Raw genomic sequence first — 19,226 nt, forward strand, 5'->3', positions numbered from 1 at the left:
GCTTGATCAAGTAATGGACGGTGAATGGTGATAAGATGAACAATGAAGTATCTTAAATATCCTAATGAAGTCATGTAGGGTGTTGTTGAAAAATGGAAAATCAGCTGAAGCTCTACAATGAAAATTCAAACATCTTAAATAAAGTTACATAATGTGAGTACAGCTAGGAAAATATCTTAAATAGTGTTAATAGACAGATGAAAATGTTTACCTCCAATTTTTCACTTTCAGCTTTCACAAGGTCAACAAATTGTCCAAATCCTCCTATTTGGCTTCAGCTCTAGAAAGCAAGGACTGTACCCACAAAGAAAAAAAATTTAAGTATTTTTACTTCAAAGTTTACACTTTGCACTCACTGAATTATAAAGTAACAAGCGCTGTTTAGGTAGATTTTGTGATTAGTGATGGGTAACAAACCAATCATCCCATACTCTATGATATTGGACAACTATGGCATATCATATAGAAAATAAAGAGTACTCATATTAAGTTAATATGAAGCAAAAAAACATATGAGATTTCATCAGGTTTTCTCACATGTAGTATGAGTGATAGCGAAGTATAAATTGAATTCTAATAACAAACAATTTCATGAGGCTGCCCATGAGTGATTCGAGAAAGAAGGTTTCATCTAGTCCATTATAAATCGCTGATTTATTATCAATGAAACCTGCATTTCTCGGTGCTGGCAGGATTTGAAACCAGGTCACTGATATAGAACCTAGAGAGTTACTAGATTAAGGCCATGCAAACTAGACAACTAATTACCATTTGCTTGATCATAAATTCTCCTAATTTACAACAACTTCAACTCTCGGTATGTTGTGAAAAGCATGCAGTTCTTGTTTTGTACATTTGATATCATAATGGGTTCAGCTAAAATATATATGTTTAGACTTCCATAGACACAGAAGCTATTGATGAATCACATGATTTGAAGACTCACATTACATCAATCAATAGTACCTACTATAGCATTTTCTTTTTATACAAATCTAATTGATCAAATGGAAATATTAAACATGCATTTCATTTTATATATCAAAATAAGACAACAAATACATAATACACAATGGTACAGTATTGGAATTAGAGAGTTGGGATTCACGGTTGGATCGCTCCCAGTCGGGACATGATGTTTCATAATAAAGTATTAATTCCTAATTTTGTGGCTGGTCGTTATTTACCACACTTGCGAGACCATTTATCTAGCTCAGGCTGGTCGTTTGACGTGATCGTAACCAATGGGTCTTTTTTCGATGTGTCAGAACGTTCGACTACTATAGATTGTTAGTGATCACTGATTAATTATCTTCATCTATGCTTATCAAGTGTACATGTGTTTCCCAAATATACAATCCATTCGTATACGACCATTTTTACATTAAAGTTCATTGGTAAAGAGAGGGGAATAAACCCATATTGCAGTTGTGACTCCACTCTCATACGCATCCCATACCACGTATGAGTTTGGTTGTCCCTACCGTATATCCCAAGATAGTACACCACTTTGGATGATATGACGCAGTATCCTTTCAAGCATTCACAAACTCTTTACTAGCTCAAAAAATAGCTATATATATATATATATATATATATATTATTTTCATTTGAAAACAAAAGAGAAATTAACAATACAAGATTGAGAATGGATATCTAGTTTCCTACTATGCAACTGTGGCCACTCGGTCTAAAATAAATAACAGAAAAGTAAACAGCGCTTCGTGCTAATAGAAAGTAAATAAACATGCAACCAGTAACATTATCCCTAGATATCCGTTCATCAACCTACACACAACACAACAATGTAAAATGCAGACATCACCCCTCTGGTGTGACTAATATTTTACCGTTTCATACCCATTTTCCATTTTTTTAATTTTTACAATTTTCAATCTCTCAAACAAACTATCTACTTTCTGATATTCATCAACTCAATATAAGTTTATTAAATATTAAATCATTTTTTCAACTATGAAATTCATTTTTATCAATAATATTGAAAAAGTACAAAACTTAGATCAAAATGGGGTCCGAACGTTGCACATGACCTAACTGACGAAAATAATCCGGTGAAATATCCTATCCACGTATAATTTGTTATAAAATATAATTAAACATATCAAATATGCAAGTTCTGGCGTGAATTTAAAATAACCAGTTGAATTCTAAATTTTTAGAAATATATCATAAATTTTTGATAAAATCTTAAATTCAATTTTCACAATCTACGATTACTAATAGAAATAGAGAGCTCCTTACAATCTCTGTGCGAGATGATCGAAACGTGTGCACGAAAATCGAGAAGATTGGCACAAAAAATTGAGATAGACCAAACTTCAAGATGATTGATTTTTGAATCTGGTCTGGTGGCTTCGAAGATCTCGATGCCATCGTTTTTTCTCCCTTTCGTGATGGATAACGATTTGACCCCGAAACATGCGAAATCTGAGGTCGAAGTTACGAAACACTCGTGTATATATATATAGGGTCCCGTTCAGCAACAAACATTTTTCAAAACATAGGTTAGAGGTCTTGGAATGGGCTGATTTTTGGTGAGGATGATCTCTACGGTGAGGAGATCATCCTCACCAAAAATTAGCCCATTCCAAAACTTCTAGCCCTAGTTTACAAGTTGAAAAATCGTGGACCATCCATTTTTTGTAAACCATTTTGATGGGGTTAGAAGTTTTGGAATGGGCTGATTTTTGGTGATGATGATCTCCTCACCGTAGAGATCATCCTCACCAAAAATTAGCCCATTCCAAAACTTCTAACCCATGTTTTGAAAAATGTTTTGCCAAAATATTTGTTGCTGAACATTTCCCATATATATATATATATATGGCTGATTTTTTATGATATGAGATGAGAGAAAAGATGAAACGGAAATAAGTTAGGTGGGTTTTGTAGATGTTGAGATTGTAGACATTTTTCCTTTCTGCGACGGAAGTCAACGACAGCCCGTTCGCGATGGATCTGAGTTTGAAAATTTGAAAAAAAATAATTTAAAAAAAAAATCCATTGGCTGGTTTTGGATTGTTTGAAACGAAGATGAATAGTAAAAAATTTAAAAAAATTATTTATATAAAATTTTGGGACAATTTCGGTATTTTTCCTATTGTTTCATTCGACAATAACTTGACTGTCCGGGCTCCAAAAGTAATGAGTGAATACTTTATTTTGTATACTTTTTTTCATTCTGGATCTGATGGTGTGGTTAATTTCTACAAATTTTATCTCTAACAAAAATTTACATTTTTGACCCAATGAGACTCTAAAATTGATGTCGTTTTCGTTTTTAATGATAATTCGACTTTTTTATCTTAAAAAATGACAAATAAAAAGTTCATTTTCTATAATTTCTCGTTATAAATCAAATGATATGATCGAATTTTAAAAATTCTTGCTCTAGTAAAAAGTCAATTTTTTAACCTGATCAGACTTGATAATCGAAGATTTTGCAATTTTTCTGTTCGGACTCGCATTTGAGAGTGCTTATAGGCTAAAGTATGTTTTTCAATCATTTTGAATCCAATAGTGAGGTCAGATTTAATGAAAAATCATCAGAAATATCCTAAAATTTTACCTTAAGTCCCATTTTTAGGATTTTCTCAAAATTCTACTATTTATTTTTCCTCGAGATATGACTCAAAAACTTGGGGTTTTACATATACTCTATATAAATTTATCTTAATCATATTTCTCACAATTTTCTTATTTTTTTCACTTTTATAATTCTGTTACAAGATTTTATAAGTCAATTAAATCCAGAATGTCTTCAAGAGTTATTATTTGTTGATATGGAGATTACGTTGAAGGTATCACGTATATTAGTAAAAACACATAATTTTTATCAACTTCATTACAAATTACATATTCGGAGTTACAAGCTCTTATTCTTTCAATTTGTAATATTCGAATATAATTTTCAATAAGGTCAGTTATCAATTTAGATAGTGAAAATTTTTTAATTGATATTTTTGACCAAGGAATATAAGAATATTTATTAAATAGTAATCAAAATTTCCAAATTATAATTATTTTTGTAGTTCAATACGAAAATATTGGAACTTATCAATCAAATTATGGTCAAAGTGGGCCTAGTTCATCGAATCAATATCTAAATACCGATATTGACCATAATGTTGCATACAATTCAATTGAACATAATGTTGTAACACAAAATGATTTTGATATTGATGTAGATGCATTTGTTAATAATAATTTGAGTTCGTCGTCTGATGATGATGAAAATATATTTGATATTTATATTGGTAAAATTTTTAATAATATAGTTGAATTAAAAGAAAAAATAATTTCTTTAGTTATTACAAATATATTTTCTATAAAATATGTTCCTAATAATAAAGAAAAAGTTATAGCTAAATATGATGTTCTAAGTTGTGAGTGCCGTATATATGCTAAAAAAATGTAAATGGTGATTTATCTACTATACGTAGGTTTAATAAAACTTACACGTATATGAGTAGAATAGACTTACAGCCACATTCTCAAGCTATTAGTAACTGGATAAAGGATAAAATTTTAACTTACGTAAGAAATAATCAATTTTATTATCCCTAATCCATAGTAACTAATGTTAGAGATGAATATAATATATCTATCAAATGTCTAAACTTGAAAAATAAGAGAAAAAAATTAATCATGAAATACATGGTTGTGAAGTTGAGGCATATAAAAATATTAAATATTTTTGTCAAACCATATTTGAAACAAATCCTACAAGCTTTTATTTTCTTAAAATTAGTCCAAATAGTCATTTTTAATGTATCTTTATTTTTTTTAAGGCATGCATAGATAGTTTGAAAATTAGATGTTTGCCTATTATTGGATTTGATAATACTTTTGTAAAAGATAAATTTTAAGGCACATTGCTTGCTATTGTTGCTCACGACCCAAATTTTGGTATTTTTCCACTTGCATATTCAATAATTGAACAAGAAAAATAAAGATACTTGAAAATAATTTTTAAATTATTTTGACATGTCACTTAGACCTTATGATTTTAACAAAGTTTCATTTATTTCAGATAAACAAAAAAGAATTAATATTTGTAGTTGATATATATTTTCCTTCATCATGTTTTTTTTGTATTCAATATTTTCAAATAGCTTTAAAAAGAATTTATAAATTTAATTTATTTTGTAAACTTTTATAAAATGTGACTAAAGCTTATAATGAAATTGATTGTAAAAATAAATTAGAATTAATTAAGAGAGAAAATATTGAAATATATAATTATTTTATTTTTAAAAATTTGCCACTTCAAATGTCAATTTGGGTTTGTTTTGGTAATTAACAAAAATCTGTTTCTTTTTTTTTTATATATAATTAATTTTTTTGATAATTTTCCCATGAATCAAAATGCATTTTAAGAATTGAACATACCTAGGTTGTTTATTAGATAAGCTCTGTGAGATTATTCTATTTTCTATTACAACTTTATCTTTTAAAGTAGTTCTAACATATTGGATAAGATTTTCATGTGTAATAGAGCTGAGTCAAAGGCCGACCTTATTATTCATTGTGTAGCATTTTTGTCAAAGAAGAAATGAATTATCCTAAATATCTTAATAAACTAATAATTAATATTTAAAGATGAAAAACTTGGAGAAACATAAAATATTCTTTGCAGAAAATTGAGATGGAATTGGGATTCTTGAATAAATAAAAAAATGAAGTACAATGAGATACCTTTCGACACTGTCATTGCAGTATACCATTGATCGGGGTTGAGATCCAAGTGGATTGTGTATGCAACTAGGTTAATTTTATGTTTTGGTCTGTTTTGGAAATCAAATGTGGGCCCATAGAATGTGGGTCTAATTCTGGTCCAACCAGGTGATCTTGTTGGAGGCCATGGTAACCCCAGAAGACGTGATAATAAAATAGGGTATAGAAAGCACATGGTCCTTCGTTTGAATGAGCCCAATCTGACATTGTGTTTTTTTAAGCCTAATTCAATTTGAGGCTGATCAGCTCGGCGTTCACTGGACTTTTTGGGAAGCCCAGTCCAATTTGAGGTTGATCAGCCTGGCATTCACTATAAATTTTTTTTTTTATTTTAATTTTTAAATTAATTTCAATTTAAAAAAAAAATAGTATATACCGATGGACTTACAATGTCTATCGGTGTTGGATATGACGAAGGCTAGTAAAGTTTGTTAGTAAAAGTGTAAACACAGCACCAAAAAAAAAAATTTCCTACAAAATTTTTCCCACCAATTTCTTTTCCAGAAAAATGGATATAGTGATTATAACTGGATGTGGCCGTCGCTAAAACAATTACCAACAACGTGTATAACGATGTGTTTCGACGACAGATCTAATCGTTGGTAAAATATTAGGCAACAAATGTATTGGCCTATAACGATGGGCTTGGCCATCGGTATAAGTAATTTTTCTTGTTGTGACACTTATATGTTTTAAAGCATGATTTTCTAATTTTGTCATCTGATTTTCTAACATAGGCTAAATAGTCTCAAATTCGTAAATATTTTAAATTAGATTTCCTATTTTTTCTACAATTCATATGGTGTTTTGTTAACTTTATAATACGGTACTCTATTTAAAATATGACATACATAATATAAAGCTTCACCCCATAAATTCATAGGTAAACCGAAATTTAAAGGTATAGAATTAATCATTTTTATTAATGTTTAATTTTTACGTTCCGTTACACTATTTTGTTGAGGTGTTCTAGGATAGAAGTTTCATGTATAATTCCAACAGTTTCACAAAAAATAGTAAAATCATTATAAAAATATTCTCCTCCTCTACCACGTCTTAGAAATTTATTTTTCTTTTTTAGCATATCATTTAATTCACATAAATCAGAATGTATTAATTCTAAGACAGTAGAAGTTCTCTCTACTCTATGATGAGATTTCTTCATTATTTTAGACTGAATACAGATTTATCATTTATCAATATTTTCCTTATTAAACTTAAGTATTAAATCTAAATTCATCATATTCTTTATAGCTTGAAATTTTAAATGTTCTAGACTAACATGCCACAAATCAAAAGACTCAACAATTGAGATTATCCTTGATATCATGAACTGTTGCAAAAATCTCCCAGCAATTATTGATGATGTCTCATTCACAATCTTAATTTACAATTAGTAATAAATAGTTATAGATACGAAAATCTTTAAAAAAAAATTATACTAAATAATGTTAACTATTGAATTTTTCCATGGTTCTACTCATTCATTTCAATAGATGCAAAAATGGACTAGCTATCCCCAAGCTACCAGACTTGTATTGCTCTATATTAACACTTTGGTTGTGAACAATGAACAATTTTTTATACGTAAAATCTTTTAATTTTTTTCGAAGCTAAACAATTCCAACTATAGAATCTAACATGGTTTTATGCTTAGTTTTATTTATTTATAGATTTAAGAATTTTTTTGTTACCTCAATATATTCCTTGTCATTCCTATCAGTAGATGAAAAATGGACTGGCTATCTGCAGACAATAACTAATCAAAATACTAATTGATTATTTACTTTAAGAATTTCCTAAAGTCCTTTTAGATCTATTTTGCTTGGCAATGAGAGACCACCTCTATTATAACAAAAATGATTTTTGTTATAAAGCCATGTCAACACTGGACTATCAATATGATTAAAAAAGAATGATTTTTGTTTGTGTCAATAGACATATGTTGACATGGTTTTGTTTATGTTGATAGGATATAGAGATTTTTAGTACAAAAATTTCATGTCAACAGGTAACATCTGACATTGACAATGCCATGTCAGATGGCACGTGTCGACATGATTATGTTTAGGTCGATACTATATCGCCCACATAAAGTAAAACATATGATAATAAAATGAAAAATGCATGGACAAATGCAAGTTTTATCTCAAACTTTTGAACTATCATTTGTCTTTTGATTGAGTTATTTCTCGTTTTGCATTGATTTCGTAGGAATCATTCATTTGAGTTAGATAACTAAAATAAATCATAAAAAACAGATACAAAAAAGAACTAAGATTTCAATAGAAACTAACGTTCATTGTTGCAATCCATCAAAATAATGATTTTGAAACCTAGAATCAATCGAAATTGGGAGAATTGAGAGGAGTTCACTTCGTCTTCCTAAATGGGACAAACGAAGTTTGGATTTTTAATTTCAAATGATTAGTTGTATTGGTGGGTGTGACTATTAAAAATCATGGTATCAACTGTCATTTTATTTTTTAAGGTGGTGAACTTACCTCAAAAAGTGGGCAAGAAGAGTGCCTCTTGGATCTTAATTTATCCTAATTTTTAATTGGGTAAACATAAGCATACCTAAACCCAAATATATTATTTTGGTCATTTTTTTATCACTCTCACAAAAGTCTGCATTCAAGGGTTTATATCATAAATTTTAAAAGGTGCGTATCTCAAATATTCACCAAAAGTTGAAGAGCTAGTCTCAATTGCCTGAGGACTTGTCTAATAAATGGTTGAAATTTCAAAATTACAAAGCAAGTTGTGTCGGGTCAACTAGAGGATTGGACTAGGGGCCCAAACATGAACCATAAGACAACTACAAGGTATTTGACTTAGTCAATGGACTAACGTGAGCCAGAGGCTAAGAAGATGACTACTTTAAACCTGTGTGACTTAGTCAATGGATTGAACATTTTATCATCTTAATCTTTAAAAATTTACAATCATAAATGTTTTGTAATAAGACATTTAATTCTAAAGAATAAATGCCCTTAGCATTTATTATGAAAGCGACAAGTATTAATGAAATAAATAGGTATTTATTACGTAAAAAGATTAATATAGCACTGTCTTTTTTACTAAATGATAAAATGAGTAAGAGTATTATTGAAAAAAAAAAGTGTTGAAAAATGCTAACGTATTTATGAGGTCTTAGATATTAGTATTTCCCGTATATATATTAGATTTAGTTTCAATTTGATAAGATCATTGAGTCAAACTGGTAGATCAATCACTATGTGAAAATTAAAAAATTTGATAGAAAAAATTGACGGGCCAAGGCCCACAAATTTTAGAAATTGAATTTTGACGGTCTAGGACTGTTGAAATTCAAGAAATTCCCAGATTTGACGGCTTAGAGATGTTGAATTTCTCTCATCTTTCATTAATTTGACAATTTCGAAACATCGAAAAAGAAAAAATTAATAATGAAAAATTCGACGCCAATTCAACCCCTTTGTCCGTCGAATTTTATGAAATTTGACAGCCTAAGCCGTCAATTTTGGACTTTTTTCACATTGTGAATATTTTTCGAGTTTGTAAACCAACTCACTTCAAAATTCAATTGAGTTGGGTTGATTAAATCAAATTTCAAGACTGCTCGGCAACTTTTAGGTTTACAGTAATCACTCACTCTCGTTTTCTCAAACAAAATTGAAAAATCTTTCATAGAAATCCAAAAACAAGTTGCTATGAATATATATATATATATATATATATATATATATATATATAGTGAGCGGTTTAGCAACCCTAAAGTTTGCCAAATATTGTGCCAAACATTTTTCAAAACATAGGTTAGAAGTTTTGGAATGAGTTGATTTTTTGTGAGGATGATTTCTATGATGAGTAGATCATCCTCACCGAAAATCAGCCTATTCCAAAACTTCTAACCTCATCAAAAGTGATTTACAAAAATTGGACGGTCCACAATTCATCAATTTGTAAACTAGGGTTAGAAATTTCAGAATGAGCTAGTTTTTGGAGAGGATGATCTCTTTACCGTAGAGATCATTCTCACAAAAAATCAGCTCATTCCAAAACTTCTAACCCATGTTTTGAAAAATGTTTGGCACAATGTTTGGCAAACTTTAGGGCTGCTGAATCGCTCCCATATATATATATATATGTCAGGATCAAGGAACATATATATTTTTACATATGCAAAAACAATGTAATAATTAAATAAATTCAAAATATGGGTTAGAGGTTTTGGATAGAGCTGATTTTTTGTGATGATGATCTCTATGGTGAAAAGATCATTCTAAAAAAGAAAAATTAGTCCAATCTGAAACTTCTAACCCCATCAAAAGTGATTTAGAATGTGGACCGTCAAATTTTTACCAATAATTTGTAAATCACTTTTAATGGACTTAAAAGTTTCAGATTGAACTGATTTTTTGTGAGGATGATACTTTCATCATGGAAAACATCCTCACAAAACTTCAGCTCAATCCAAAACCTCTAACTCATATTTTGAGCAACTATTGCTTTACATATGCCCCTTGATCCACCCCCACATATATATCTTTGAAGGATAAAATTTTCCCTAAGACAAAAAGTTGGATTCCAAGAATCACTCCATGACTTGATGGATAATCCATTATGCTAATATATATGGGAGGCGTTCAATGGCCAACTTTTTGGCAAACTTTTTGGCAAAACAATTTCAAAACATGAGTTAGAGGTTTTGGAATGGGCTGATTTTTGGTGAGGATGATCTCTATGGTGAGGAGATCATCATCACCAAAAATCAGCCCATTCCAAAACTTCTAACCCATGTTTACAAGCTGAAACATCGTGTACCGTCCATTTTTTGTAAACTGTTTTTGATGGGGTTAGAAGTTTTGGAATGGGCTGATTTTTGGTGAGAATGATCTCCTCACCGTAGAGATCATCCTCACCAAAAATCAGCCCATTCCAAAACCTCTAACCCATGTTTTGAAAAATGTTTTGCCAAAAAGTTTGCCCTTGAACGCTACCCAATATATATAATCATTCCACCATAGGAATGCAAAAGCACATGCATAACATAATTTTAATCATACAAACATAATTAAGATACTTATTTGAACCCTTCAAGAGTTGAGCGACCCTTATCCACTCGATGGATCCTTTTTATACCCCTTTCTTGGTACACGTACACACCGAAAATCAGTCTAATTGGTAAATAATAACCATTGGTTTTGAATTAATTTCACATGAGATTATTAGTAAATGATTCCGAAACGGAACTTTCTTGAGATATTGACAAATTCTGATTTTATTTTTTCCTTTTGCAATGCCACATAGCCATGTCAACCAATTCTTCCAATTTTTTACTCTATCAAATGTATCCAACAAAACTGCCAATACAATAGAATTGGAACTTCTGTTACATACAATTTCATGGGCTTTACGATCAGTCAACACGCATACTGATCCATCTCAACTACCTTGGACCAGAGATTTGCTGTGACGAGATGTTATTAAGAGAGACGTATATGGCAGATGTTGGCGAAGCATTTTCCTGTGGATGCAACATGAACCCATTCCCCACATTGGACCCTTCAATAACAGAGTCCTCAATAAAATTCCGCCCGTTGAACCGCAAGAAGTTCAAGGCATCGACCCTTGGCTCACCCAAAGGAATCTCACCTTCCAACATACCCACCACACTCGCCATGCTCGGCCTCAACATTGGCATGTCGTGAACGCAACACAAGGCTACACGCACAAGCTTCTCCACCTCCTCACTTGTAACTCGCCCCTCAAGCCTTGGGTCCAAGAGCTCCAAATACCTTCTTTGTTGATGCATATCCAATGCGAATCGAGGGAAATAACTATTCATCAAACAGTTCCTCCTTCCGCTCACAATTTCTAGAAGTACCATTCCATAGCTATAAACATCAGTCTTTTCAGAAATTGAAGAGGTGGCTATCAATTCTGGTGCAAGGTACCCTCGAGTGCCTCTCAGTGCGGTGAAGTGGTTGGACTGTTCTGGGCTAAGAAGCTTTGATAGTCCAAAATCCGAGATTTTAACCTGGAAATGATCATGCAAGAGAATGTTCTCGGGTTTGACATCACAATGGATGATCTTTTGGTCACACTCACTGTGCAAGTAAGCAAGCCCACGTGCGGTTCCTAATCCTATATCAACCCGTTCTTGCCACTCTATGACTGGTCCTGCATCGAAGAGAGTTCTGTCTAATGAGCCACGGTTCATGTATTCATACACAAGGAACCGATGCCGCCCATGGACACAAAATCCTCTAAGTTTTACTAGGTTGGTATGGTGTTTGTTAGCAATAATCACGATCTCCGTGAGAAATTCTTTCTTCCCATGGACACCTAAATTAGTTATCTTCTTCACTGCCACGAAAGTCTCGTCAGGCAGGGTGCCCTTGTAAACAATTCCAAACCCCCCAGACCCGATTTGGGTCTCAAAATTATTTGTCGCCTTCTTGAGCTCTTCATAATGAAATCTAACAGGTAAGCCAGAGATTGAAAACACATCAAGCTCCATCGAAGAATTTGATCCATCTCGACCTAATTTTACAATTTTCATTCTCTCGAGTCTCCGTCTTCTCCAGCAAATGAACCCAATAACTGAAAGTGCGAACACGAGAAAGAATCCAGTCGAAGGTAACAAAATAAGAGCCGTTAGCAGAAAATTACGTGCTTGTTTACCATCGATTGTGTTATCATTTGGTGATTTTGGTATCTTAATATAGCCTAATCGATCGTTCGGACTTCCAGTGTTGAACCTAACCGACCCCAATTGGTTCTTGATAAGAAAACAAGAAGCAGAAGAATTATCATAGAAAAAACCCAAACAAGAACAATTCTTGAAGCAAAGATTCTCACAAGCAGAGAAAGTATCACTGTAAGTATCCGGTGTTGAGAAATCATCAGCGAAGTAATCGATACCAGGGGCAAGACCCATAAACGAAATCTCAGACGAATTGGGTTGATTACCATTGTTAGTAGAATTACAAGCAGATGGAAGATAATTAGAATTGGGGGGCAAGCAACCTTTTGAATTGGGATCATTGCGGAAGGCCGATGGGCATGAACAAGTGCCTGTGCCTGAATTCGATCCAGCGATGTCGGAACACAACCCAATTGTATCACAAAAGTTCGGAATTTGACAATCATGACTGGGCCAACTAATTTTCTGAAACAATTGATCAGAACTACTAATCCTAAACCTCCCACCAGAATCCAATTTTGCAATTTGAAAATCTGATGGATCGAGTATTACCTGAAATACGACAACCAATCCGACGACACCATTACCACCGGCAAACAAATAAAGTCCGGTAGAGTTCATCTCCATATAACCCACCGGATAATTCGTATTCCGATATGCCATCGCTTCCATCGATAGTTTCCAATACGTGAGTCCATTCCATTGCAAAATCGCATCTCTATCAGTAATCGAAAATTGAAAAGCTCCGGTCGATAGGTTAGTTTCTGATACAGCACTGGACAGCGAAGCCCCGATGGGAAACCTCTGACCAATCACAATTGTGTCCGTTGGATGATCGAAACTCTCCCAAAGAGACACATTTGATTGATCAAGTAAAACTAGATTACCTGTCTCCTTAAGTTGTAACGCTCTAACGGTCGAATTTAACGATGGAGTTGTCCATATGAGGTTTCCGTTGTCGTCAGAGATGGTTATACCTTTAATTGTTAAAGTCAACTTCGCTGAATCAGAGATTGGGGAATTGCGATTAGCGGACCAGATGATCTGATTGGATGGCACGTGGAGGATGGAGAAGTAGAAGTAGGTGTTCTGCTGCTTCACGGGGTTGAGGATAGTGGCTTTGAAGGTTCCATTAAGAGAGGATAAGAAAGCACCTGCGTCGCCGGTGATAAGGAATCTCGAGGCGGTGAAGTTTGGGTAGATGAACTCTGTATTGAGGGGATAAGAAAAGGATGGATGAAGGAAGAGTGCGTAGGTTAAGAGGGAGATGGTGAAGGATAAGATGATTGGTGGTTTTATTGTAGATCCCATAGCAATGGCTTTGAGATTGTATAATACAATATAATATAATATATAATATATAATAGAGGTTTAGCGGAAGAAGAGACGAGAGTAGCAGTCCGCAAATATTCACCAAAAGTTGAAGGGCTAGTCTAAATTGCCGAGGAAGGTTGATTTTTGTAAGAACCGTTTCATTTTTTCTTTTGTGTTTGACTTGGGAACCTCAGTTAGTCTTTTGTGGCCCCACTAATAATGGAAAAAAAGTCAAAAACTTTAAATTTGGATTACACGTGGAATTGTCAAGAAGGTAATTTAAATTTTGTGGAAATTTAAGCGTAAAATATATTCAAAACCCTATTGGTCTTGCAACGACGAGGGTTTCTTGAACAGATCACCTTGTGATATTCAAATATAAAAAAATTAAATTTAAGAAGTTATTTTTCACTCTTCTCTCCACTTCTCTTCTCTTCTCTTCTCTTCACTTTATCAATAAATAAATAAATATATATATATATATATATATATATATATATATATATATATATATATATATATATATATATATATTAAATTTAAGAAGTTATTTTTCACTCTTCTCTCCACTTCTCTTCTCTTCTCTTCTCTTCACTTTATCAATAAATATATATATATATATATTTAAGAAGTTATTTTAATTTCTAATGATTAGTTGTATTGGTGGGTGTGACTATTAAAAATCGTGGTATCAATTGTCATTTTATTTTTTAAGGTGGTGAACTTACCTCAAAAAGTGGGAAAGAAGAGTGTCTCTTGGATATTAATTTATCATAATTTTTAATTGGGTAAACATAAGCATACCTAAACCCAAATATACTATTTTGGTCATTTTTTTATCACTCTCACCGAAGTCTGCATTCAAGGGGTTTATACATAAATTTTAAAAGGTGCGTATCTCAAATATTCACCAAAAGTTGAAGGGCTAGTCTAAATTGCCTGAGGAATTGTCTAATAAATTTTATCATGAACCATTCATAAGACAACTACTACGTATTTGACTTTGTCAATGGACTAACGTGAGCCAGAGGCTAAGAAGATGACTACGTTATACCTGTGTGAGCTGTTTGTTACCGCTTCATAACGCGGATTCTACTGCGTTTGCGGTTAGAATCTGCGTTTGCATTCAAAAGTCTGTTTGTTAAAACCCAGCGTTAGAAATTTGCGACTTGAAACTGCGTTTGGAAACGCAAATGTGAGAAGCGCAAAATAGGCGCTTTTTTTATCGCGTTTGCGGGGGAATAATGACCGAATAAACGGTTCATGTAAATTGACCGTTATGCCCCTGTCATTCATCTCTATTCACTCGTTCAACCGAAGCATCTCTCCCACTCGTTCTCTCTTAAACTTCTCTCTGCACAGACCTCTCTCGCACACCTCTCTCTGTCCACCTCCGGCTGCTTTTCTTCTTCTCTTCTCGGTCGACAAACGTCACACACGGCTGCGCACGGATCTGTAGTTACAGATCCCTCTCACGCGAAGCTCTCTCTCTCTCTCTCGCACCCTTCTCACGCGAAGCTCTCACTCTCTCTCTCGCACATCAACCTCGCACAGATCTACGTGAGGAGTTCAACTTCGCCTCTTCTTTCTCAACAAACATCTGGATTTTTGGTTCGAATTTTCTAACCCTATAAACATGCAAATTTCAGATTTTTATTTTTTCAATTTTAATGTCTACTTGATGCAAATTTCAGATTTTTTTTTCAATATTAATGTCTACTTGATGCAAATTTCAGATTTATTTTTGTTTCCAATTTGAATGCAAATTTCAGATTTTTTTTTTCAATATTAATGTCTACTTGATGTAAATTTCAGATTTATTTATTTTTTCCAATTTTAATGCAAATTTCAGATTTATTTTTGTTTCCAATTTGAATGCAAATTTCAGATTTTTTTTTTCAATATTAATGTCTACTTGATGTAAATTTCAGATTTATTTATTTTTTCCAATTTTAATGCAAATTTCAGATTATTTTTTTTTCCAATTTTAATGCAAATTTCAGATTTTTTTTTTTCAATATTAATGTCTACTTGATGCAAATTTCAGATTTATTTTTTTTTCCAATTTTAATGCAAATTTCAGATTTTTTTTTTCAATATTAATGTCTACTTGATGTAAATTTCAGATTATTTATTTTTTTCCAATTTTAATGCAAATTTCAGATTTTTTTTTTTTTCCAATTTTAATGCAAATTTCAGATTTCAGCAATGAGGAGAACAACCCATGAGTTTGTTTATGTAATTTTTTTTGAGGGTTTGGGTTTCTTAAGATTTTTGGGAAACCCATTTCTTTTGTTGGGTTTTGCTCTATTATTTTGAAGAATGAATTCATGAATTTTGTCTTATATATTGTTTTTTATTTTGTTTCTGTTATTCTGGATTGTTGAGACCACAATTTTCACATTTGAACTCACCATTATTTACTGTCCAATTCACCACTTTTTGTTTATTGTCGAACTCAAAACTTTGTATTCACTGTTCATTTTGATTCCCAAATCATGAATAGTCATATTGTAGGTATTTCAAACTGACACTCTCGTTAGTTTAAAGGAGCAAGATCATTGCAAACTTGCAAGATCATCACTTTTATAACCAACGAGATTGTCATTTTGAAAAAAAAAAGAAAAAAAAAAGATAGAAGAATCAATGATCTCGCTACTTTAAACCGACGAGATCGTCACTTTGAAAAACCTACGATCTCGCTTTTCATGTTTTTGGAATTAAAATGACTAGTTAGCTAGAATGAGAATTTATCAAAAGTTGATAATGTTTTGGAGAATTTCTCAATAAAATACGTCTACATGATGGATATCATGTAGATACATATTTTTTTGGATTGCTAGGTACTATGTAGATTACTACGTGGACAAATCGTAGTAAGTAGTGTGATGCACTATAAAAAATGTCACATATATCGATCTAATAGTATGCTTTGTCATGTCTACGCCAAATTGGTTACCTATTTTTCATAAGATTAATGATGATGGTGATGATGATAACAATCAAATTAGTCAAATGGAATAACATGGAGGATACTTACATCTCATATCATAGGCCTTGTCTTCTTGATATTTCGCCAGAGAGAGCTGATCAATGCATGAGAAAGGCATAGATTTGGTTTCATGGTTGGGGATCTCCCATACTTTTGTGTGGTGGCTTGATAGTCTAGTTAGTGAAATCTTTTTTTTTTTTTAAATGCTCCCTCATCTAAACAAAAATTTTAAAGTATCAAAAATATTTTTTTCTCATATCTTTTAAAATACCTAAGTTTTTCAATGGCATTGAAATCTATTCTAACCATTTGTAATGGTGAATAATGATGAATGGAGAACACTATATAATTATAATTTCGAAGATTTAGATGAAACTTTCAATCTATTACGATGATTTGTGTCGATGAATAACAAACAAAGAATATCATATTTATAATTTGAATATTTAAAAATAATTTCTGTACATGCATCCATTTGTCCAACGCTTATTGGTTGAAGAAATTTACACACGCACACACACACACATCAATTACTGTACTCTGTACAGTCAAAGATTGAGAACACAGGGATCCCTCACCGTGGGACTGAGAACTGTGCGTTCTTCCGGCTATCTATAAGATAACCTGACATTGCCTCCTGGTTTCTCTCTTTGATTATACATTGTGCAAAAGTCAAAATATATATATGTGATTTTCTTTAACTTATACATTGTGCTTTTCTTTCATTATACATTGTTTCTATTTGGTTTCTCTTCTGATTTTTTTGTTAGTGAACTAAAGATTTTACAAAAAATTGATGATGAAGTTGAAGTAGAATATGACATGTTTTGTTCCATGCACTACCGTTGTTATTACCATTGACAGATGGAAGATAACAATTCAAAGAGTGCGAAAGCAGATTGGACACCCAAACAACATGAAGTTTGGGTCGAAATATGCTATGAATTGGTTAAAAAGGGGAGGAGACCACATAAAGTACTTGATAAGATCGGATATGAAACATTGGTGAAGGAGTTTAAAAGGATAACTAGCGTTTACTATGATAGAGGACAAATGAAAAATAAGTGGGATAGACAAAAAGGAATTTGGGGACGTTGGAATAAGATTTGCACAAATACTGGCGTCTCTTATGATGTTGAGACTGGTATATTAGATGCAAGTGAGGAGTGGTGGGATGGGTGGTTAGAGGTATATTTTTTTGTTACTTCTTTATTTTATTTATTTAAATTTTATTTATTTCTTTTATTTATAATTTATAATTTTTATTTTTTAAAGCATCATCCAAAAGATGCAATATTTCGATCGAAGCCTTTGATGTTTGCGAAGCAATTAGATGTAATCTTTGGAGGTACATATGCTACTGGTAGTCGGATGTGGTCGCCTGCATCTGGTACAATGCCATCTACATCAGTAAACCAACCAGATAATCTTGGGGATGACCTAGAAGATGTCATGGAGACCTTGCCCCCAGAGTCTCAGACACCTCTAGACTTTACTCCTGATGATGCTGATGAGTTAGGAGATGATGCTACCGCTACTGTACCCCCATCCACAGATCCTGTTCGACGCAGAAGTGGCGATACTCTACAATCTCAGGGTCGTAGGCAGAAGATGACTCCTGCTATGCTGATTGGCCAATCATTGGTGAAGCTCGTAGATGCAGTTAACAATCAGACATCTGCTTCTATCAATCAGACATCTGTTAAGAAAGGCACTATTCAAGAGTCAATCGACCTCCTAGACCAACTAACAGAGATAACCCCCAACAGTGATCTCTATCATTTTGCGTTAAAGATGTTTATGAAAAACAAGCAATTCAGAGAGATTTTTTGTGGGTTACGATCAACAGATATTCGTCTTAGGTGGTTGGAGAGCGAGATGACTGATTATCTGGCTGGGAGAGATTGTTAGACATTTTTTCATGTTATTTTTATATTATGTTAGTTTTGGGATGCACCTATAGGGTGCAATATACTTGGTTACTTTTATATTTATGTCGGTTTGATGATGCACCTATAGGGTGCAATATACATTGGTTACTTTTTGCACTAATATGATGTAATATACTATGTTAGATGGATATGTTAATTTTTGTTAGACATATATTATATTTTCCTATAGATGGATATTATTTGCATTATTGGATGTTTATTGTGATTAATGGAGCGATAGACGGAACACATGTTAGTGCATTTGTACCAATAGCAGACCAAATGCAATATCGAGGACATAAGGGACTCACGCAAAATATAATGGCAACATGTTCGTTTGACATGTTGTTCACTCATGTGGTGGTTGGTTGGGAAGGATCGGCTAATGATTCACGGGTCTTCCTTGAGACATTGAATACTCCCAATTTAAACTTTCCATATCCTCCACCAGGTCTGTATTTAAAAGTTTGTCAATTATATATATTTATATTCAAGATTAGGCAATATAATTTTTTTTTGGATAATAGGTAAATACTAT

General features: G+C 32.6%; 1 protein-coding gene and 1 pseudogene across 2 annotated transcripts; one reads left to right on the forward strand and one right to left on the reverse strand.

Annotated features, from left to right (window-relative positions):
* Positions 1-11,005: 11,005 nt before the first annotated feature.
* On the reverse strand, positions 11,006-13,812 carry LOC147401695 (G-type lectin S-receptor-like serine/threonine-protein kinase At5g35370 pseudogene; annotated as a pseudogene).
* Positions 13,813-14,833: 1,021 nt separating this feature from the next.
* On the forward strand, positions 14,834-18,913 carry LOC147401696 (L10-interacting MYB domain-containing protein-like). Of its 2 annotated transcripts, none has more exons than XM_086443063.1 (2): positions 14,834-17,945; positions 18,033-18,913. In XM_086443063.1, the coding sequence occupies exons 1-2, from the start codon at positions 17,622-17,624 to the stop codon at positions 18,666-18,668; spliced, it is 960 nt and encodes a 319-aa protein (XP_086299189.1). In that variant the 5' UTR covers positions 14,834-17,621; the 3' UTR covers positions 18,669-18,913. The 2 variants fall into 2 exon arrangements, with proteins under 2 accessions (XP_086299189.1, XP_086299188.1); XM_086443062.1 differs by having other exon boundaries at positions 14,834-15,376; positions 17,622-18,913.
* Positions 18,914-19,226: the final 313 nt, after the last annotated feature.

The sequence above is a fragment of the Akebia trifoliata genome, chromosome 5 (assembly GCF_017979445.1).
Source record: "Akebia trifoliata isolate Shusen 1 chromosome 5, ASM1797944v1, whole genome shotgun sequence".
Lineage (NCBI taxonomy): Eukaryota > Viridiplantae > Streptophyta > Magnoliopsida > Ranunculales > Lardizabalaceae > Akebia > Akebia trifoliata.